This window comes from Notolabrus celidotus, chromosome 12 (assembly GCF_009762535.1).
Source record: "Notolabrus celidotus isolate fNotCel1 chromosome 12, fNotCel1.pri, whole genome shotgun sequence".
Taxonomy (NCBI): domain Eukaryota; kingdom Metazoa; phylum Chordata; class Actinopteri; order Labriformes; family Labridae; genus Notolabrus; species Notolabrus celidotus.
In genome coordinates this window covers 31142526-31166669 of record NC_048283.1, presented here as the reverse complement: position 1 = coordinate 31166669, position 24144 = coordinate 31142526, and the positions used below count along the sequence as shown (strand labels likewise).

The 24144-nt window shown below is 40.9% G+C and overlaps 1 protein-coding gene across 7 annotated transcripts in view; it reads right to left on the bottom strand.

Moving 5' to 3' along the window:
- Positions 1-23719, bottom strand: part of klhl32 (kelch-like family member 32) — a 41330-nt gene extending 17611 nt beyond the window's left edge. Inside the window, exons 1-4 of one of the 7 annotated variants that reach the window (XM_034696957.1) lie at positions 23360-23719; positions 21783-21904; positions 12925-13105; positions 7422-7529 (exon numbers count right to left, since the gene is read on the bottom strand). In XM_034696957.1, coding sequence (XP_034552848.1) covers positions 7422-7529; positions 12925-13105; positions 21783-21805 — 312 coding nt within the window. In that variant the 5' untranslated portion in view covers positions 21806-21904; positions 23360-23719. Of the gene's footprint in view, positions 1-7421; positions 7530-12924; positions 13106-18324; positions 18407-21782; positions 21905-22445; positions 22544-23359 lie in introns of those variants that run through there. The other 6 variants (XM_034696959.1, XM_034696961.1, XM_034696960.1 and 3 more) reach the window with 6 other exon arrangements.
- Between the last annotated feature and the right edge of the window lie 425 nt (positions 23720-24144).

Sequence of the window (24144 nt, the reverse complement as noted above, 5' to 3'; positions counted from 1 at the left end):
AGTACGTACTGCACTACATACTGCGTTTGAAGGTAGTCTGTAGTATGACTGTTCTGTTGGAACTTGGAACTTCCTACATACTGAATTTTGGTCAAATCATAACATACTACTAGTATAGTAGGCGGTGGTGGACAGTAACAAAGTAAATTTACTTGAGTACTGTACTTAAGTAAATTTTTTGAGTATCTGTACTTTACTTGAGTATTATTTTTTGCGGGGAACTTATTACTTTTGACTCCACTACATTTCTGTCAGTGCTCTAGTTACTCTCTACTTTTGCTTTGAAGTCAGCTCATGAGTTTCCTTCTCTTTTCTGAGATCTGATCCTCAGACAGTAAACTGTGTTTGTGTAGTTCTGTTTGTCTCAGTGGTTTAGTCGTATCTGTATATCGTGCGTCGCCACGGTTGAACGAGGAGCAAACACAGAGCAGATTTCACTCAGATCAGACAGTTCATGTAGAGGAGGTAATGATGGCAATAATTCTCCACCTGAGCACCCATGGTCAATACTTCAGCCCGTGTTAGAGGTGTTTGAAATTAAGAATGATATGTACAGTTTGGAATGTTCTCCCTGTTTCCCACTCTGCCCAAACACACAAACATTCACAGTCCAACCTGAGGAAGTGAGTTGAGCTATGTAACATTTGTTTCATTCCAGATGAACATTTCAAACTAAGGTGTCTGTGCTTGGAGTAACTTGGTGTCTGTTTTTATTCTATAGTATAGTTTTTCGAGATTTCAAGTAATGGTTTCTAGATAAACATGATGTAACAGAATGTACTCCTATGTAGACTTGTCTGCACTTATGTATGGTGTAAATACCTTTTGAGATTTTTTAAGAAGCACTTTTAATACTTCAGTATTTTTAGAAGATAAGAAAAGATAAGATAAGATATTACTTTATTGATTCCCCGGGGGGGAAGTTCAGTTGTTACAGCAACCCAGACACCCAGACAGAAGCAAGTACTTCAGTACTTTAACTCAAGTAATACTTTGACATATTATTAGAGTAATATTTGACCTGGAGGATCTTTACTTTGACTTCAGTAATGAAGCTGTGTATTTTGTCCACCACTGATAGTAGGCGGTTTTGAAAACATGGTCACTGTTCATCAGTGTGTTTCACTACAGCTTCTTTTACACAGTAGTTGGTTAGAAAGTAAAGTTCTTCTGACTGTGGTGGACACTTAACTTTTATTCTGGTCCAAGCAAAAACCTAATTTGCCATGAAGGACATATTTCTCAATCCACATCCCTGAACTCATCCCCATAACAACAAGGAAATCCACCAATCACAGCTCTCTGACATCATCATTGTGCTACTTCTGCACTTCTTTCAAAATCTGTTTTTTGTCAAATAAAGTTCAATATTCCATTCATCATTGGAACAAAAGCCCAACCAGACTTAACATGACTCATGTCATCTCTCACACAGTTGACTCACCTCAAGATGAAATGTGGTGTAGTTTTTGAGAGCATGAACACAGCTTTAATAATCCATTCAGTGGCAGCGCCCTACAAAGCTTTCAGATTGTGTCCAAGTATATTGATTTGTTTTTGTGGAGCACGACCAGTTCACCTTGAAGTGTACTATGTTGGTGATTTAGATAAACCTCAAGTATGAGGTCAAGTATTCTTTATTGTGTTATCAACTGAATAATTTAATATTGCTCACACATGTATAATATGCTCAAAGCACATTTTTTATATTAATAAAACATATTCTCATTTCCCTACATTTACATTATGTGAAGAAAATATGCACAGAGTACTGGATGTGTACCCAAGAATATTTAGGATACATTTTGATTTAATCAAAAACATGTTAACGTTATGGGAGAATATATATATAAATTACTGTATCAGAACTGTAATTTAGTTAACTCTGAAAAGTCCCATTTTAGCACAAAAAACATACTTAAGTTTTAGTTTTTGTACTAATTCAGTAAAACAAAAAAAGTGTTTTAAGTACCAAATTAATATGTATGTCAGGTGTCCCAAACTTTTCAGCCCGTAACCCCCCCAAAAAAAGGTGCCAAAGACTTGCGACCCCCACTGTCCCTCAAAGTGATGTAATGTGTCTTCATTTAACTGGTCTGCAGAAAGTTACTCTACCTATATGAGCATGTGTCTGTGTTTCCTGTGCTGTTATGAATGAACCTGCTGCTACTGATGCTTTTGATAATTAACTGTTCACTAACCCTAAACTTAGGAGTCATCTGGAAACAAAGAAAGGCAGAAAACTAATTTCCCAATATATTTTACTAGAATGGGTAAAATGTACTTTTTTTAGATAACTTTAAAAAATATATATATATATATCTGGAAGACATCTCACAACCCACCATTTGTGTCTAGTGACCCCCCAGGGGGTCCCGACCTACACTTTGGGAACGCCTTGCCTACATAACTTCTTTTACTTTAGTACACCGACATTCAGTCAAGTTAAATATGCTGTTTTTTTTACAAGGGGAGCCAGCTTCTGTCTTCTTATTAAACAAATGTAAACAGAAGTGCTCTTTCTGTGTGTGTGTGTGTGTGTGTGTGTGTGTGTGTGTGTGTGTGTGTGCTAATGTGAAAACATTTCAGTCAGCATTTGTTCTTAATCGCACGCCTTGCTGCATATAAATACACAAATTATTCGACTGCTGTAGCAGTTGTGTAAACAGTTCATTGGTAGTCATCACTATACTTGTTTATTACAACGTATTTTCACTGTAACTTAAGCCACTCAGACAAATCCCCATCACACTGTGCTGGTTACTCTCTCTGAAATCAGCAGCATCCTCATAGTTTCCAGCAAGCCTCGGGCAGCATTAGCTATGGATTTGCATAAACATACCCTATTGATTCAGTATATTGTACTGAAAGCAGTATATGTTTTTCTTTGCCTCCATTTTCAGGATGTGTATGCACTGTACTGTAATAATGGTAAAAAAAATGAATTGTCAAATTGTCACACAGAGAAGAAAGTCTAAAAATCAACAGCAAGTTGCTGCCTAGATATATTCCCTGTGTCACAAGTTAAGGGGGGGAAAAAAGATGGAGGAACCTCAAAATGCAGCAAAAAATGATTTAATAAACCAAAACCAACATAAAACAAAAAACTTAATCACACAAAATCCACAGAGGAAACACTGGAGAACACTAGAAGATGTAAAAGATGTGAACTGACACAGGAAAGGGGAAACAGAGAAACCAAATACACAACACACCTGTGTAATCAACACAGGTGTGACACGAGACACAGGCGCAACTAATTAGCACAATCAAAAGTGGAGGGAAACACGGAGGCAGGAAGTGAAGCTAAACCAGACACACAGGGAACAAGTACTTTAAAATAAAACAGGAAACACAGGAGACTGAACTAAGAAGCATAAATGAAAATACACAAGACATGAAACACAGGGAACTGTAACAGAAATACAGAACATTTTAAATATATATATATTTAAACAGAGTAACAAGGAACAAGACAACCCAAGGAATGATTGACAAAACAGGAAATGAATAAGAAACACACAACTGGGGAAATACAAAACATGAATATAAAGGCAAACAAGCAATCACAAAGAACTCTAATTGTTCTTCTTCTGCAGCTCAATCAGTGGCCTGACAGGAAGCAGCAGCAACACAGGCAACACCAAATAATAACGGCAATAACTGTAAGTGAACGCTCTTCATATCCCGCTCTCCTCTCTACTCCGCAGGCCCACGACAGTAAGCACACTTCAACTTCACACAGCTGAAGTCAGTTTTATAACTCTGTGGCTGGTTGAGTGTGGGAGTATGGTGAGCTCTTGTATAAACCCATATTTAACGCAATAGTTACTTGCCAGCCTTTACCTGGAGGAGAGGACAAAATCAAAGTCTAACCAAGATCTGACCTCTGTAGGCTCCATTTTCACACTTTGAGGTCTGAAAAATAGATTTGCAGTCAGGAAAATGTCATGTTTGATGGGGGAAAAAAGTGTGGTAAACCTACAGAGGGCGTTTTACTGATAGAGTAATCCACAGTGACCTTTGCTTGTATAGAAATGTCGCTGAGGTTACAGACTGACCCTGAGTCTGAGAGCGTATTGTGGCTGCATGTCTACCCACTTACACGGCCAAACAATAAGTTGTGGCTGAAGCATTTTTAGTAGGTCATTATTTACGGTTTGGGGATAAGCACACTGCCCTCATCTCATCTGCTATCATCTCCTCTGAGCAGACAGGAGCTGAGCCAACCAAAGCAGAGCGGCTTGCAAGCCTGCTGTTGACCTACTTACACTGCCTAACCAACTCTCTCGTTTCTCATTTCCACAGCGGAAATAAAATTAGGAGTAATTACAAAGTTCCTGGCCTCCCAGCATATTGCACAAGCCACTGGGCTGCTTATTGGTCCGAGCAACGCTGGCACTAACAAGGTCAAGGAGGGTTAGCAGAAATGATCACACAGTCTTTGTAAGTGGATGGAAAACGAAGAAAAGGACATGAGCCACCTCTCTCTGCTTTGGTACAGAAACTGTGCTCTCAACCCCTGCTTTCTTGAATTTCAACTCTGATTCCAGTGATTCAATAATATTCAGCAGTGAAACCACAAAGCGCAGAGGACTGACATGTTTGTGGTCAAATCTGACACAGAACCTGCACATTCCTGTATGACACTGTCACCGCAGGCCTGCTGTTGAGATTAATTGAGATTAATCTGCAAATGCAATGTTTGGATGTATTTTTGTGACATATTTGGCCGTGGCCAGATGTAACCACTCTTCATGTGCACACTTCCTAAGTACTTATCCATCATTTGAGCATTGCCTGGTAATGCTACTTTTGTCATATCCTACTTAATACAAGAGTACAGTGCCAGCTTCTCTACTAAATAAAAAGAAAAACTCAAACAGATGACATATACTTCTGCAGACTTCTAACATGCAAATCATTTGGTCAGTTTAACTCACTTCAATGTGTTCTAATAGCACCTCCTGTACCAGCAACATCATTCTGATTAACCAGATGAATGCATCAATCCTTCACCTGCACTGTCTCACGAAGAGATAACTCACGTCTTTTCTGCCGGGGTGGAACTTTCACACTGACACACTGGGATCCCCCCCCCCCCCCCCCCCCCCCCCCCAAATCAGTTACTTTAACTCTCCCATTAAAGTTACTAACCATAGACCTTTCTGGAGTCCCTGAGTTCCCTTGTCTCGTAGGTTCCTCTGAATTGCTGCCATAGACGGCCTGCTGCTGTGGACGTCACAGCATCACTATCATCTCCCTCTCTCTTATTCTCCTCTATCCTTCTTTCCAACCCCAACACGCTCTCAGCAGATGTGTGTCTAACATGAGTCTGGTCCTGCTGGAGGTTTCTGCCTGTTAAAGGAAGTTTGTCCTTGCCGCTGTAACTTGCTAAATGCTGCAAAGTGCTCTGCTCATGGTGGATTAAGATGAGATCAGACTGAGTCCTGTCATTAAGAGGGGACTGGATCTTACCCTGTCTTGATGTTGGGTCTTTGTTGAGTGGTCTAGACCAGCTCTGTTTGTAGAAGCGTAATGAGATAACGTTTGTTGTGATTTGGTGCTGTATAAATAAAGATTGATTGATTGATTCTTCCTGCTGGGGTCAGACTCTATAAAAAACGGTAAACTTTCCCACCATAGGGGACACAAAGTGCAATAGTTACCCCTTTTAAGAGAGCTGCAACTCTACATAACGTACATGTGCAATAATTATTTTCTATTTATTAGCGTGCAATTATCACTTCACTTCATCTCACTCCCGTACATGTGCAATACTTATCTTAACCATCCTATAAATTATCTTACTTGTAGTATTAGTTTTGTAAGTATACTTTAAATGTACTTTTTAGTTCTGTACGTATTTGTCTTAGGATACAGTTACTTACTTACTATTATTATATGCTCTTTATTGTAATGTTTGCACTCTCCACTTTGCTGCTGTAACATTGTACATTTCCCCGCTATGGGATGAATAAAGGATTACCTTATGTTGTCTAAAACTTAAAAAATGTCAAATGTAACCAAACCCTACCAGTTAGTGGTTATTCTCTTTGAAATCTTGAACTCTATTAGTGTTTGATCATTTTTGAACTGTCGTTGTGACCATGTAGTTGTTTAGCTCCAGTGTTTTCATCTAGCTCTAACTGCCTGACACATATTTTAACTTTGATTTCCATGAAATGGGATTTAGGTAATGGTCGGCACTAGGGATGCTCTGATCAGGTTTTATGCTGCCGATTCCTCTACCGATCAGCCATGAGTGCCGATCACTGCCGATCACCGATACCGATCACATGGACTTTCTGTAAATTTTTCAATTTAGTTATGGTGAGTGCTACATGATCTAGGGAAAAAGGAACCATAAAATCACCTTGATTTAGAAAAAAAAAATTTTTTTCTTACTTCTTCAAGAGAAAAAATACAAAAACCTTGCAGGCACAATGCAGCAACTATTCAGTCAAAGAGACAACTGAGAGACACTTAAATGTACCTGCTATCAGTAACCCAATCTTTAACAGATTGGAAACATTAAGGCTCTCAACAGGCTAAATAGTGCAGAAAGTCAAATAAATAAAAGACAATATGTCTCACAAGTTTGTCTTTCAGAATATGCCATGTTTGAAACTCGTGAAACTTACAGAGAATGAGATTCCTTCTTTAGGGAGACGTTCGATGTGAGAGTACACTGTCTGGTGGAGCTCTGGCAGCGCTACGTCTATGAAATATTTAAGTCCCGGTAGCACGTAGTGGGGCTCCAAGTGAGAGAGCAGTCGGCGGAACCCGGTGTCTTCCACCACTGAGAAAGGCTCATCTAGCCCGATTAATTCAATAATTTTTCAGGTTATTTGCTTAGCCTTCTGACTGTCACGCTCATACAGGCGAGTGTTGCCACCGTGGGCTGTGTTAGCTGCCGTCTGACTGATGCTGCTCCAGCTGTCTTCTTTTCATTCACTGCCGTGAGCCTCAAAAACTCACCATACTCCACCAAGTGTTTGCTCTTTAAATGTCTTATTAAATTAGTTGTGTTGAAGCTTGTTAACGTGCTTCCTCCGTGAGGTATTTTTTCATCGCATGTGTTGCAGGATGCAAACTTTACATCACTCTTACAGACTGTCTAAAAGTTCCACACAGCAGACATGTTTGTTGTGGTTTGCCGCTGCGCGCCTGCGCAGTTTGAAGGAAAGGGGGAGGGGGCACACTACACACAGGTTCTCTTCGGGCTGCAGGCTGCCAAGTATGAGCTACAGGTGATGTTTTTTTGTGATCGGCAATGAAAGGCATTGATCGGCATACACCGATCACATCATTTTTCACAGAAATCGGCCGATAATGATCGGTGGCCGATCGATCGGAGCATCCCTAGTTGGCACTGCTCTTATCTGTCTTTTCAGCTCGTGGCAATTTCTTGGACTTACCTGTCCAGTGTAGGCGAAGTCCAACGCGTGCTTCAGTCCAACACTGGTCACTCCTTGCAGTGTCACTTCGTCTGCCTCACTCTCCACCATGCACAAGCTGAACATAGCCTGGTGAAACAAATCACAACACATGGATGTAAACTGAGGGAACATCATAACACAGACATTTTTTGTCACATTCTCTGTATTAGGTTTAAAATTTTACATCACAAATGGCCGGTGATTATGGGTCATTGAAGGTGAGATCAATCCAACTTTGATTTTGTTACCCGTCAGTGTATCTCTGTAGGTTAGGAAAAACAGCCTGACAAATCGGTTTTGAATGTGCACCTGATTCAAAACAGCATCACTCTAAATCAAAACCTGCCACTCGTAACATCCAGAGCCCTTCTCTATTGATTTACCGGGCCTGGCCTCAGAGGTAAGCAAGAATAAATAGAACATTTGGTACTTTCTGTTTCACTGCCTCTCTGTCTCTCTCTTCCTCTGTCAAGCACACACACAAAGCACACACACATAAACAGGGCCACATGTGTGCATCACTCATGTGAAATCAAAGCAGCGGACACAGCGTCTGCAGCCTGTCCCTGTGTGAGTCCAGCTTGCTGCTCGCTAATCAAAGCTATTGACTGGTGTCACACCATGAGGGGATGACAGAGCCATTGATCAGGGCCGTGAAGCAGGGCCCAGCAGTGTAGAGGGGAAGAGCGATAGGAGGGTAAGGTTAAAAGTGGCCATGATGGAGATTTTTTTAGGTTATTGAGTTGTATATTTTTGGATCCTAATGAGACAAACAGAAACTATGACTCACATCTGTAAAGATATTTCCGCTGATGTAGGCCAAGACAGTCTTGCCCGAGGATAGTGATCTTGCTAACTTGCAATTCATCATATCGTTTTAATCACAGTGTCAGAGTCACTCCACACTATCTGTACTCAGAGGCTGGTGAACAACAACATTATCAGCTTTGGAAGCCCTCTGGCTGGCCAGTTAGCGTAGCATAGCATCCCTTTGTGTCACGAAAACCACATTAATTCCTCTCAGTACGCATCCAATTTTTCTGATTCATAGCACCCCTGAACTTCAACCAGGCTAGAAACGCCCCTGGTCCCTCTACATTGTGAGAGAGATGTGTGAGGCAGGGTCGACTTGAGGCCACAATGAATTTTAACCAAGGCATGCACATCTCTCCTCAGAGCACAGCCTTGTTGATTCACCACTGCGCTAATTAAAAATCCACTGGTCCACTGAGCACAGGAAGGCCTATGGCTAAACCTGGGGTGTGATTGCGGCTAAGCTGTGGTCAGTGTGCGCACGAGTGTAAAAAATAGAAAGTTGAACACTGTCACGAGCAAGGAAGGGAGAGGGAGAGTCTATATGATAGAGAAAAGAGCAACACTATGTACGTTCTTCCATGTTAGCATGTGTTTGTATGTGAGTTTCAGAAAGGATGCTCTGAAAGTGTTTGCAGGACTGTTTAGCCTTCAGCTTCAATGCTCCTGACCTTGGTGGAGGAGCCGGGGGAGAGCTTGTGATGATGGATGGCACCTCTGACTTGAGATATAGATCCAGTGCAAAGACACATTAAGCCACAGAGCCACACTCACTGCGGTCCTTTTGCATGGTGCTGCAGTGGGGATGCAGCTCTACAGTTAGCCTGACCTGCCAGCAGAATGTATGTGAGTACACTGGTTGTGACAACTTGTGACACATCCAGTGTTACAGCACTATGCAGTAAAGGTCTTTTTGCATGTGTTGCTACTAGGGATGTAAGGATACACTCAACTCACGACTCGACTCAAATCCTGGTTTTTGGTTCACGATACGATTCACGATACGATTCTGTAACAATTTTCAAGAAAACTGGATTGAACTCAAAATTTAAATAACTATTATTTTATGTCAATTCTCAGATATCAGATATTCAAGTGCAAGCCCCATATACAGAAACTATACTGCAGTCCTCGCTGCAGCAATAGCTGGTTCGACTCTGAGTACTCCAGGAGCCTACTCCACTTTTGCCATCTTACAACATCATTGTTATGAGTAAAACAGTGTTTCTTATGAGGCAGAGTTGGTCTAGCGGTTGAAGCCCAGGCCGCAAATACAGAGCCTACTGTCCCTGTGGCATCAGTTGCTGGTTCTACTCCCAGCACTCCAGGAGCCTCCTCCACTGTTGCCATACTATAAAGTCATTATCATGAGTTAACTAGTGTTTCTCTATTTAAAATGACAAAACATGGGACTAAGTTGGTCTTGCGGTTTAAGTGCAAGCCCCATATACAGAGACTATATTGCAGTCCCCGTCGCAGCAATAGCAGGTTCGACTCCAAGTACTCCAGGAGCCGCCTCCACTATTGCCATCCAACAACATCATTTTTATGAGTAAACCAGTGTTTCTCTTTTTAAAATGACAAGTTACTGGGCTAAGTTGGTCTTGTGGTTCAAGTGAAAGACCCCTATACAGAGACTGTACTGCAGTCCTCGCCACAGCAATAGCTAGTTCGACTCCCAGCACTCCAGGAGCCTCTTCCACTGTTGCCATACTATAAAGTCATTATCATGAGTCAACTACTGTTTCTCTATTTAAAAAGACAAGTTATGAGGCACAGTTGGTCTAGCGGTTGAAGCCCAAGCCGCAAATACAGAGCCTACAGTCCCTGTCGCAGCGGTTGCTGGTTTGACTCCCAGCACTCCAGGAGCCTCCTCCACTGTTGCCATACTATAAAGTCATTATCATGAGTTAACTAGTGTTTCCCTATTTAAAATGACGAAACATGGGGCACAGTTGGTCTAGAGGTTTAAGTGCAAGCCCCATATACAGAGACTATACTGCAGTCCTCGCTGCAGCAATAGCTGGTTCGACTCTGAGTACTCCAGGAGCCGACTCCACTTTTGCCGTCTTACAACATCATTGTTATGAGTAAACCAGTGTTTCTCTATTTAAAATGACAAGTTATGAGGCACAGTTGGTCTAGCGGTTGAAGCCCAGGCCGCAAATACAGAGCCTACAGTCCCTGTCGCAGGGGTTGCTGGTTCTACTCCCAGCACTCCAGGAGCCTCCTCCACTGTTGCCATACTATAAAGTCATTATCATGAGTTAACTAGTGTTTCTCTATTTAAAATGACAAAACATGGGGCACAGTTGGTCTAGCGATTTAAGTGCAAGCCCCATATACAGAGACTATACTGCAGTCCCTGCCCCAGCAATAGCTGTTTTTTCCTCCGAATACTCCAGGAGCCGCCTCCGCTGTTGCCATCCTACAACATCATTTTTATGAGTAAACCAATGTGTCTCTTTTTAAAATGACAAGTTACTGGGCTAAGTTGGTCTTGTGGTTTAAGTGAAAGCCCCCTATACAGAGACTGTACTGCAGTCCTCGCCACAGCAATAGCTAGTTCGACTCCCAGCACTCCAGGAGCCTCCTCCACTGTTGCCATACTATAAAGTCATTATCATGAGTCAACTACTGTTTCTCTATTTAAAATGACAAGTTACTGGGCGCAGTTGGCCTAGCGGTTTAAGTGCGAGCCACATATACAGAGGCTAAAGTCCCCGATGCAGCAGTCGTGGGTTCGACTCCCAGCCTCGACCATTTGCTTACATGTCTCCCCTCACTCTCTACTCCAACATTTCCTGTCTCTCCTCAGCTGTCCTATCCAATAAAGGCAAAAAGCCAAAACATATAACTAAAGGCAAGTTATGAAATATGGCCATCTGACTTGGAAAGTTTGGAAAGGACAACACAATCCCCAGCAACAAAGAACAGAACAGGATGTTTCTGTTTGGTAAGTGTAACACTTTTTATGTTCCATTCATTAACTGATGGTGTCACGATTTGAGCAAATCTCATGTTCCTCTTGTGAATTTCCTGTGTCTTTTTGAGAGCAGCTTACAGTCTGAACCATAATACCACCACTTTAAGATATGATTTAATCCATGTTATAAAAAAGTGTTGCTCTGAAGAGGTTACAGCAAAAACAGAGCTCTCTGTAGTACATTTTCTACATTAAGCATATGGACAATGACAGCTTTTGTATCAATTCTGGTCTAGCTGCAGATCTTCCAGATAAAATGTCTCTGCGTGACAAAGAAAGCAAGGAGGAATTAGGTCTGTTACTGTGTGTACGAGCTCGTGTTTGAGTGGGCGCTCTCACTGAGGGTGGTGTGGTTGCTGATGTGAGTGAGTTGGTCGGATCTCCCTGAACTGTCCAGACGTCTTACTAATGTGACAACATTGGAAGATGATGAAACATCCAGGACAAGTTTCAGGTAAACAACCTACGCTTGGTCAGGTGTTTCATTAGAACATTCATTTTCATTACAATCGCTTACGTCTGCTGGGCTAGATAATGTGTTATAATCACTGTTTTGTGTGTAACAGAGTGAAAGAAAGAGGCACAGAGAGAGAGAGAGAGAGAGAGAGAGAGAGAGAGAGGAAACACACCCACTATTCACAACACAAGGCACCTTCATCTCCTCAGTAAATGAACTAAATGAAACCCAGCGGTGGAGTCAGATGACAAACTGAAGATAGTGTAGTGAAGCCCCTACGGAGGAGCAGGGAATCAGAGTGAGTTTTCTTGCTTACTCTAGCAGGCTGATCTAATAATCTGAGCGCTGGGAAACAGTGCTGCTTGGCTCAGCTAGGTTTTGAAAGAGGAGCATTTAAAAATGGAGCTGAAGAACAATAGGGTAACAAAAGTGAAGAGGATGAACAAAAAGAGGAGAGGAGTGTGACTCGCCCACCCTCAACTCTCTGCAGAAAAAGCAAAAATAATATCCACCGACATACACGTACACACACAGGAGGTCTAATCTCTGGGCAACTTGGGCATATATAATCTGCCTCTCATTTTCAAGAGGGATTAATTTCCACTTCCTAATCTGCTCAGTGTCTCTAAATCAAATCTCATCGGTGCCCTTTTCCCTGTGCGGCCATCTCCTGTCTGGCTGGCTGACAGTGTAACTAAGGCTACATGTGTGGCTTAGCTAGAATCTGACTGAAGCCTCTGCAAGAAGACCATAAAAACAAGAGCTCTAGGGCACTCGTGGAGGGATGATCTACTGTAGTCATTTTAATCTAGAACAAAGACATATCTGTGCTACAAGACTACATAAAAAAACAAATCATTCCTCATGTAGTGTTTCTCCAGAATTTAGCAGCATGGCAAAACACCTGAAAAAGCATTTAACAATGGTGTGGCTGTGCTGTCATTGTTATCTGAGTGGAACAGATTTTGTGGTAGTTCTAACAATCTAACAGCCTTTCAAATGGTTATGTAACAGATTTTTGTCACCTCTGTCATATCATCAGTGGGCTACACTGTATGACTAATCCCTTCTTTTTAATACAGAAATATTAGCTTGATAATCATAGTATATATACCGCTTTAACAAGTGTCACACATAACAAAGGGGCATTTACAAAACCACATTTTGTTCCCGTCCAGCAACAAATAATCACTTTAAGGCCGAGTGTCGTATTGTCCAGGACTCACCCTAAAGTAATCGCTGCATGCTGCCAGGACGGCTTTGTGGGCGTGAAACTTCTGCTCACCAGCGACCAGGGTGACGTCACACAGCAAGCCATCCTTCCTCTGCTGGTTCAGGGCAGAAAGGACCGAGTCCTGGTGGGACTTTGACTGACAGAGCCTCTGTCCTGTCAGCATCTCCCTACTGCTGCACACACACAGAGACAGACACACACACACATTTCCTTATTACATTCTTGCAATGACTCTAAAGAAAATTACTATTATTAAGGATTCAGTCCAATTTGGGGCAGCACGACTTCTTTAGCAGCACATCATGGAACAAGGCTAACATGTTTAGCTGCTCTAACAGCACTGATTCAGAATGTGCTTGCAAGGTTGCTTCATATTTTCTGTATATAACACGTATATACTGTCATAGTTAAAAGTCTTATTTTCTGTGTGTTTCATAAGGTCAATTTGATGATAATGCCCACCAACAGCTTATAGCCTCTTGACCAGGGTGCAAAATTAACACCCGCCAAGCACCAATGGCAGGTAAAATATTAGTTTGGGGTGTAAAACAAAAACACACACATGCCAGTGGCCGATGGAAAATGTTGTATTACATGTGATGTTTTGTTTTCATACTTTCGCCCATTTATGCCGGCTGTCGGGCTATTTTGACCCTTGCGGTGTGCTGTACTTGTGTTGTGAATTAGTACGTCGGGAACGATGTGACTTCAGCTACTGGAGTTCTATTCATTCCCTTTGCTTGAAGAATCACGGCGGGAAGAGCGTATCGAGGAAGATGTGGTGACATATTCCCGGCATGAAGCCACCACAAACAAAAAGGATAAACAAAGAGGCAGGAGACGATCAAGAAGAGGAACAGACAGCCAAACAGAGCAAGTATAACCTCATAAAATAGCAATAATATAATTTCAGAAGCTGAATGGATTTAAAAACAAACCTTTTTTTTCCTTCAAAATGTTCATTTCTCATCGTTCTTTTGCAAGTTTAGCAGCAAAGATAGCGCTAAGTAAATGACCAGAGTGATCAAGCGCTAATGACTCACCACTTTAGTCCCATTACAAGATCAATTGCCACACCATTAGGCAGCAAAAATCATGGTGCTAAGACGAGACAGTACTATTATGATTATTAGCTTAACAACCTTGACTTCACTTTGGGCTCATTAGAAAGCGTTAGCCTGCTAACAGGAAAATCAAAGTTGGTGCACATAGTGAAAAGAAGATCAGTTACAAGGTTGCATTAGCATTGATCGAAGGCAGCATTGGTTGGATTAGCAGTTGAAGAGTTGAAAGAAAAGCGTAGCTGTACATTCTAACTTGTGTTCATTTTCTAGCCATTACTTCAGTCCGTTTCACTTTATAATTTTTAACATTGCTGGTTTTTGAAAATAAAAACACTGACAAAAATAAATAACTAGATAAAACAAGAGTGATTTAAACAGCATCATATATTTCATGTTCATATTTTGGTGTATAAAACACAAGCTGTCTATAGCTGTCTTAGAAAGTGATAGAAAGTTTCACATAAGAAGAAGTCAATTAAAAAGAAATATAGAAGATGCTCAATTATGTAAAAGTACATTTAAAAAATGTTCATATTTTACATTTTATTAAATGTTAAATAATTGTACTGGAGAGAGGTGACACCAAAAAACAGAAAACAAAATTGCTAAGCAACTTAGAAAGAACATGTTTTGCCCATTAGTTCATGTTCTCTAGTCAAATTTTTTATGGTTGACAAATTCATGACTACACAACTTGTCTTCAAGATTGTGTCTGACTGGTTGACTGATGGTCGGAGCGACTGACTGACTATGTGCTGTGTATCTGTGAAGCACAAAATATTCCCTGCTTCTACGCCCCTCCTCAGTCCCTCTGTGCGTGTACCCATCCATCAGCAGCCTGCCACTCTGTCCATCCAAATCCATCTCTGTCAACTTAAGTCACGGCAGCCTCTCTAAATGCTGCTGTCTGCCAGGAGGTTTGCTCTGTCACCTTCATGGTGATGGGGTGTAAGACAGAGGAAATAATGTGTGTGTGGGTTAGTGCGTGTGCGCGCATGTGGGCCAGAGGTGCTAGAAAGGATGAGTCAGGCTGTTTGTTGGTTGTTGGACTCTGCCAGAGGGAAGAGCCAGAGGAGAAAAGGACAAAATTGCTGTGATGGATGAAAGGGAGGGGGAATCACAGCAATTTTGTCGTTGATTGGATTTTACAATTTAAGGATTTCAGGACGGAGAGTATAAAGTTTTAGATTCAAATCACCCCGGGGCGCAGCCTCAGATCCTCAGGCAGGAACCTCCTTAAAGTTCTCGCCACAAAGCTGAAGTCTAAGGGTGAGCGAGCGTTTACTGTGCAGGCTCCTCGACTGTGGAACGACCTGCCTGAGGATCTCAGGCAAGCTGCATCAGTATCTTCTTTTAAATCACAGCTGAAAACACATTTTTTTTCGAAAGGCCTTCCTGTAATATTGTTTTATCCAAGATGCTACATTTATTTTTAATCTATTTTTATTCACTCATCGTTTCATGTTTTACTGATTTTATTTGTTTTACTGATTTTATTTGTTTTACTGATTTAAATTGTTTTATTGTTTTAATTGCTTTTAGTAGTTTCTCTTTTAGCTTTTCCTCTTAAATTGTCTTGCCAGCCCATATACCCCCCCCCCCCCTTTGCTTTGTTCTCTTTATTGTGGGTTTTATGATGTTAAGCACTTTGTAACGTCTGTTTTGATAAGTGCTTTATAAATAAACTTTATTATTATTATTATTATTATTATTATTATCATGCTTATGAGTATGGCAAAATGTTATGATTAAGATATAATAAGATTTATTAGTTGTATGCTGTGGACTAGTATCAAAGTTCAATGATCAAGTTTTGCACCGTTTTAAAAATGTCTGATTCTAACACAGCAGATTTTCTCCACACTGGAGTCTCTTTGTAAAAACGCTTGCACCTACAAAAATCTGGGTCCCCAAGCTCAAACTATGATGACATAACCTGAAGTTCGTTTTCCACAGCCATGACAATTTTCCTTCAGCGCCACAAAAGACATTATGTGACTGTTTTCGCAGACTGAATAGCGCTCCCAACAACCAGGTTACTGCTTTAAAGCCACAATGAATCACAGCATCTAACAGCGGAATTGATCTCTGACCCTGCCTATTATTTACAGGATTGTAGGGGAGCACCAAAGGTTAGAGATGGGTGCAATCTTGTACAGGTTTAGAATATTAAAAGGAAAACTGTGGGTTACAAGGGAAATATAATTTGATTCTAAGTGATGACAAAAAGACCAAAACCAATAAGAGGATGACCTTATAGAGCAAAAAAGAGTTGTTCCTTTGTGTGGTAGAGAATTGTTGTTGGACCAAAAAACAACCTGCTGCTCACTCGAGTATCGTATCTACAGCTGTGAATCCAAACACATCTGTTTATTCCCAACTAAAATCGCTTAAAGGTACAAAATCAAGCTAATCCAATGTTTTTTGTACTAAAGTATACAGTGGTGAGCAAAATGATTAGAACACTTGGCATATTAGAGAGGTTTCAGTTGTTTTGCTTAATTGGCCATTAAAATATCCATGAAACGAATGAAATATCAAAGTCATCATCACGCTCTATAAACCATAGAATAGAGCCATCATAAGGAGGTCTATTAAACTCGGCCTATTTCACTGTCAATGTCACACAATCATGTTCCTTCATAGTAGAAGCCAAATGACTTGTGTTATCATTGTCAGGTGTGATCGTGGTTAAATCGATGGTGATGCTTTTCTCCTGAATGACTTATCTGTGCTTAAAATATCTATATCTCCAAAATGTAACTGTATGACATTACTGAGCATTATAGTGGTACTTCTTGACCATCTCCTATTGTTTTTGTTGTTATTTTTCATTCATTTTAATATTATTAATGCTGTTATTATCACCATTCACTTCCTTTATCACTTGGAATACATATTCCCTATTGATATCATACGAAGATCTATTTTGAAGAGTCAATGGGTGTCGATGGGTGTGACCTTTTTTTTTTTGCTTTGTTTTGCTCTATGATATGCTCTATGATGTGCTTTATGCTATGCTCTATGATATGCTCTATGATATGCTCTATGATATGTTCTATGATATGCTCTATGATGTGTTCTATGATATGTTCTATGATATGTTCTATGATATGTTCTATGATATGCTCTGATATGCTCTGATATGCTCTATGATATGCTCTATGATATGCTCTATGATATGCTCTATGATATGCTCTATGATATGTTCTATGATATGCTCTATGATATGCTCTATGATATGTTCTATGATATGTTCTATGATATGCTCTGATATGCTCTGATATGCTCTATGATATGCTCTATGATATGCTCTATGATATGCTCTATGATATGCTCTATGATATGTTCTATGATGTGCTCTATAATATGTTCTATGATATGTTCTATGATATGTTCTATGATATGCTCTGATATGCTCTATGATGTGCTTTTTGATATGCTCTGATATGCTCTATGATGTGCTCTATGATATGCTCTATGATATGCTCTATGATGTGCTCTATGATATGCTTTATGATATGCTCTATGATGTGCTCTATGATGTGCTCTATGATATGCTCTATGATATGTTCTATGATGTGCTCTGTGATATGCTCTATGATATGTTCTATGATGTGCTCTATGATATGTTCTATGGTGTGCTCTATGATATGCTCTATGATATGCTCTATGATGTGCTCTATGATATGCTCAATGATGTGCTCTATGATATGCTCAATGATGTGCTCTATGATATGCTCAATGATGTGCTCTATGATATGCTCTATGATATGCTCTATGATATGTTCTATGATATGCTCTGATATGCTCTATGATATGCTCTATGATATGCTCTATGATATGCTCTATGATATGCTCTATGATATGCTTTATGATATGCTCTATGATATGCTCTGATATGCTCTATGATATGCTCTATGATATGCTCTATGATATTCTCAATGATATGCTCTATGATATGCTCAATGGTATGCTCTATGATATGCTCTATGATATGCTCTATGATATGCTCTGTGCTATGCTCTATGATATGCTCTATGATATGCCTTGTCATATCTCATACAGCTGATGTTTCCAAGGCAGTCCAGCTGCAGACAGCCACTCTCAGCCAACTCTCTTGCAGGCTCCACTTTGAGATCCCCTCCACTGTCAGAAGGAAGTGACATCAGGATTAAGAGTGGAGAGTGGAGGTCTGCTGCAGGACCCCTCTCAAATTTTCTGTGTTTTGATTACCTTGGTTAACCTGATTCCTCAATAGTGTTATATTGAAAAAAACAAAGAATAAAATGCACGTCATCAATAACACAGCAAAAATTGATGGGCACCTCCGTTTGGTGTAATGATCTTGACCGTTTTCATTTCCTCCAGAGAGACACAATTGTTGATTTGCACTCCAGTCCTATCACAGCCTCTGTGATTGCCTTCATTGTTGTTTTAAAACAGGGATAGAGGTAGGATACATTCAAGGTTTAAAGATTCATAGCAATATGATTCACTTCATATTATATGCAACACATGAAGGTAAAACATGTTCATTTAAGTCTGTTTCATTTAATTTAATTTAATTTAATTGAGTTGATGTGATTAGGACAATGCACATTAATCAACATTTCAACAGTATGCCTCAATGTAAATATGACGGAATTAGCACAATAGCTAAATTCATGCGTAGTCCTAAGGCAGGTACTTACATAAAACATAAAACAACAAGATTTAAAATCACAGGATGTCACAAAACAGTTAACAGGACACTACATGAACTGACTTACAAACAGATTTTACATACAAAACGTTTGTGACATTATAAAAGCAGGATGGAAGCCCCCGGGAACGGGCATCAAGTGAGAAAACAGATTACTCATGTGAACATGACTGGTTTGTTTTTAATGTTTAAGTGTTTTTTTAAAGGTACAGTAGTTCTCAAGCTCCCTAATGTGAGCTGGTAGTTTGTTCCGGGACTGTGTGCCTCTGACAGTTTCATGATAACTATTTTACAGTTATTTAGTTAGATCTTTTTTATATGATGGTGATTAAAGTGATTCCAACAGTTCAAAGCTAATTTATCTTATGCTACGATATCTAAACAGTTTTTTTTTGTATGTCTAACAGTGTTTTTTGGGGGGGGGTTTTGTTGTTGTTTTTTCGGCTTGACCGATGTTTATTTTATTTTATTTTTTATTACACATTTCTTGCAAATTTACAAATGTAAGAAAAAATAATACAAAATATGGTTACATTCTTTAGAGAATTGCCATGACAATAATTAACATTAAATCATTTTGAAATATTAAATGAAAGACAATGTCTTAAAGTGCATTTCATTAGGTCTGGACCACGATATTTGAACGTTCAAGACGTTGTTTTACATTAGGCAGGCATATTTTATCATGTGCAATTTGACTTCCGTCTGACGATAGAGGAGGAGGAGCTTGAGGTGGAGGTGGAAGTGGAGGTGGAAGTGGAGGTGGAAGTGGAGGTGGAAGTGGAGGTGGAAGTGGAGGTGGAGGAGCCCATCAGACAGCTGAGACCGCAAAGGAGGATTAGATTTACCTCACTTCCGTCCTACGATGGAGGGTAGCTTCCGTTAAGCCGGCTGAGAGTGGAGGTCTGCAGCTGGACCCCTCTCGATGTTTCATTGTGCTGCATAGGCCTTGTACATTTATTTTGGAAGTACAAGGCCTATCCTTCTTATCAAATTATCTGTAACATCAGGGTTTTGCCACTAAGGCCACACCATCGATTGGGATGAACTCAAAGCCTCTAGAAGTAGTCTTCAGCACATTGCTCTCTGAACATGGCTAAGATGAAGAAGGAGTAAACGAGTGAGCCCTGGGTTTGAATAAAGGCCCTTTTTGATGCTGGCTGGAGTTACTGCCACATAGCCATGGACTTGAGATGCAGTCCAAGCACTGTAAAGTACACTTTAGACTGTCATGATGCCACCATTCCCACCAGAACCAAAAAGGGGAGAGGTTAAAAGGAGAAAACTTCAGACAGACAGGTGAAGCATCTCAAAATGTCAGCCTCAGGAACAGGCGACTTATTGAAAACTGATGGCATCATGGAAAGAAAGTAGACCACAACATCCTGGTGAGGCACAGAGTAACATCTGGGGGTCGTCTTATTGGGCCTGGATTTATTTTCCAAGAGGACATTGACCCTAAACATTCTTCTAACTATTGCTGGAACTACCTGCAACAGAAGGAATCTGCTGAAACATTGAAAATGATGGACTGGACCCCTCAAAGTCCGGAGCTTAACCCCATTGAGTTAATTTGGGGCGAGTTGGAGAATAAACTGGACAGATGTATTGTACATTCAAAGGAAAGCCTTTGGCTTCAGTTACAGAAGGCATGGGAAAACACAAGTGTTGAAGTTCTCAAGAAATATAAGGATACTACAAACCTAAATGATCAGGCACCTTCATATCTTAAAGAGCTCATAGTGCCCTATTACCCCTCTAGAACACTACGCTCCCAACATGCAGGCCTGCTGGTCGTACCTAAAGTATCTAAAAGTAGTATGGGAGGTAGATACTTCAGTGACAGGCACCTCTCCTTTGGAATCATCTACCAGTCAGGATCCGGGAGGCAGTCACCCTCTCTACTTTTAAGAGTAGGCTTCAAACTTTCCTTTTTAATAAAGTGTATAGTTAGAGGCTCAGGCTTGGACCAGCTCTTAGTTATGGTGCTATAGGCTTAGACTGCCAGGGGAACTGACACACTGGGATCCTATCTCACCCCTTTCCCCCCAACCGCCTCATCACTTACTTTAACTCTACCTGTCCCATTAAAGTCACTAACCATAGACCTTTCTGGAGTCCCTGAGCTCCCTTGTCTCGTAGGTTCCTCTGAGCTGCCGTAGATGTCCTCCTGCTGTGGACGTTCCAGACTCCAGATGTGCTGGACTCCAGCAGCAACAGCTACTACTACTCGTCTCATCACTATCACCGCTCCCTCTCTCTCTTATTCTCCTCTATCCCTCTTTCCAGACCAAACTCGGTCTCAGCAGATGGCTGTCTATGAGTCTGGTCCTGCTTGAGGTTTCTGCCTGTTAAAGGAAGTTTTTTCTTGCCGCTGTAACTAGCTAAATACTGCGAAGTGATGGATTAAGGTAGGGTCAGACTGAGTCTTATCCTGTCTTGGTGTTGGGTCTCTGTTCATAATTTGACATAGAGTGGTCTAGACCTGCTCTGCTTGTAAAACAGTCTTGAAATAAAATTTGTTGTGATTTGGTGCTATACAAATAAAGATTGATTGATTGATTGATTGATTGATTGATTGATTGATTGATTGATTGATACTATGCCAGAGAGATGTGCTGCTGTAATGCTGCAAAATGACATGCCAAAAACATGTCAAATATTAAAGTGGATAAAAACAGCAGAACTCACTTCATCTAATATCTGTTGTGCTCAGAGCAAACATCTGCATGTTTCATGCAAATTATGAAATGAAATCATGTTTTGGAGGGAAAAAAAGGCAGATACATTCAGATCTGTTGGGTGTTTTAATAATTCTGGCTACCACTATATATTTATTACCTGTATATAAGTTTCAAGAGTTAAATTAATTGGCCTTAGGATAAAAGCTACATGCTGTATTAACTGTTTTGAGAAAAGCATTCAACAAATAACAACAGAGCCTGTGAAGACTGCTCACTGAGAACGCCTCGATTAAACACCTTATTAATCTTTAAATATCTTTAAAAGGTTAAAATGATATCTCTAAAATAATACCTCCATATAGCTTTTACTGCTAATTAGTATATGTGTACCACTTACCTGAGACTGGGTTCAGAAGGCATGCCCCTGTGTAAAGGAAGAGGAGATGGTGGAGGAGATGGAGGGGAGGTGTGAAGTGGCTCCTGAAGACAGTAGTCTCCTCACTGGGAGCATACATCAGCCTAATAGGACAGAGCAGCATGTCAGCTTTACTCAGTCCATCCCCTGGACCCGGCCACACTGTGACAGCTTTCTGCGCAATGTGTGAAGGGATACAACCCCACATCAGGCTTAATGCTGACTTCTCCTTTCCCTCTGCTACACTGGCTTTGACTTTGACAATTCTTAAAGATGTTCTCTTTAGGCCGCTTTTATGTACAGCATGGAGGCAGAGACAGCCACGGGCGGCTAGACTACAGAGAAGGGAATCAAAAAGCTCAGCAATTCTCCAAACAAGCTGGGAGTCCAAATTACACTAAGTCCCTCTGGTGTAGCTACAACCTTGACATAATGTGCAACACACCTGAATGTGATATCCCTCAGTCTCCTGTCGGATAATACCCAGCAGCACATGAGGATATAGAGGTCAGCAAAGATGCACTCTGAAATCCAAGCTGCTTTGGATTCTCTGATTAAAATACTACACACTCACTATGTAGTAAGTCGCCTCAGGTACTCTATGGCTACTTGATAGAAGGAAGCCTGTGTAAGTATGTGGTTCACCTTAAGTGTAGGCAGGACTGAGTGCACTACAGGCTGCTCTTGAATGAAGTCCCAGTGAAATCTGTTTATCGATCTCTTCATGAGTGACCTTCAGATGCATGGCCACTGGCAGCTACTGCTGTTCGATGAGGGAGAAAGGGAGCTTATCTTGGATAGTCCATCCCCAAAACAGAGCACCACATGCTGCGGCCATGCACTTCATCAGAAATAAGATGAAGACAATTTGGTTACAAGTTGTTGAGAATGGAAATGGATTGGATCTGTATCTATGAAATCAAATCAGTAGTGCAGATAAGAAATTCAGTTCCAGTCTCACTATTTGTTGATCTTTTTGGGTCCCTGCTCCCTTTGTTTCCAAATAGATCCTCAACATAGGAGATTATGATTTTTTTGTATGCTAATGACCAAACATTCATCAACACAACTGACAATAGTTCCCATCGTCCTGGCCTTAGAAAATATTACAAATATCTAGAAGAAGGATATATTTAGGTTCATAATCGCATCAAGTAGGCCATTGTTTTCTATAAAACAGTATAATCTCCTGTCTAAAAAAGCACAGTTGTAAAAGCTTTCTTTACGCAAAAAAAACCCCCACAAACGCCTGTGCAAGCCACTGAAGAGAGTGGGAGTAAGGTTTGGGTTGCCAGATAAGCAGTCACCATTAGTACATTAACTGTCACTTTCTAAAAGCTCCCGGCTGTCAAAAGGTCTCTTAGCAACAGGCCAGCGCCTCGGTCCAGAAACTGTGCGGACGGAGCCACCTTTTCCGTACCGAGCACAATAATCCTGTTGCATCCATCACAGTGCGCACTGAGATAATCCACTCCTAATTCTATTTAGAGCTATTTACAGTTGCAGGAATATACAGTATTCACCTCTCCTCTTTCTAAATGTGTAACAGGCTCACGCACCTCATATGAATCTGGAGAGATTCGGTCCCGTCCCCTCTGGCGGCGTCTCCGGAACAAATGTCATTTGATGTCCGAGGTGTTCTGCTCGTCTACATCCGCGACGAGAGGAAAGAAGAGCGCAACGGTGAACAGATGCGCTCAGTTCTCACGGACACTTTGTTGGTCGCACTGTAGCACCTAAATTGTTACATTATAACCCCGCCTCTCCACGGCGGTCACATGAGTATGGACATTACGAGGAAACAGCGCCTCTATGTGGATAATTGGGAGAAGGCAAACTGTGTGAATGCTTGAACTCGTATAGTAAAAGCTGCCTGGAGGGACACCAGGGGTCCTCACAGGACCTGAACTGTGTGTGGAAAAGAGGACAAGTCTGAAAAATCCAAGTGTAATAAAACACCGTGCTGCTCCAGATATGGTAGACTGAAATAGCTTAATAAAGCCTAATCTACTACCCCACACCTACCCACCAATCTCTTTGCGCACGCTTTACGCTGTATGCAGGCTGAAAATGTTTTTAAAAAGCCCACCAAGTTCAACAACAATTAGAATAAATACAATCTAAGTGACAACATCCAATATTTTGAATTAAAAAATACCAATAGTAAATGGTTAAAACACCCCTCAAACATCCCTTAGATTTAATCTGGGAATATATCCCTCATTTGCAATTTCACTCGTGCTGCATTCAAGTGCTCTCTGTCAGTATCGGTGCATTTAACTGAATCTGCATTGACATTAACCTCTGGCGACCTGCCCAGAGTCAGTGTACCCCTCGTAGCTTA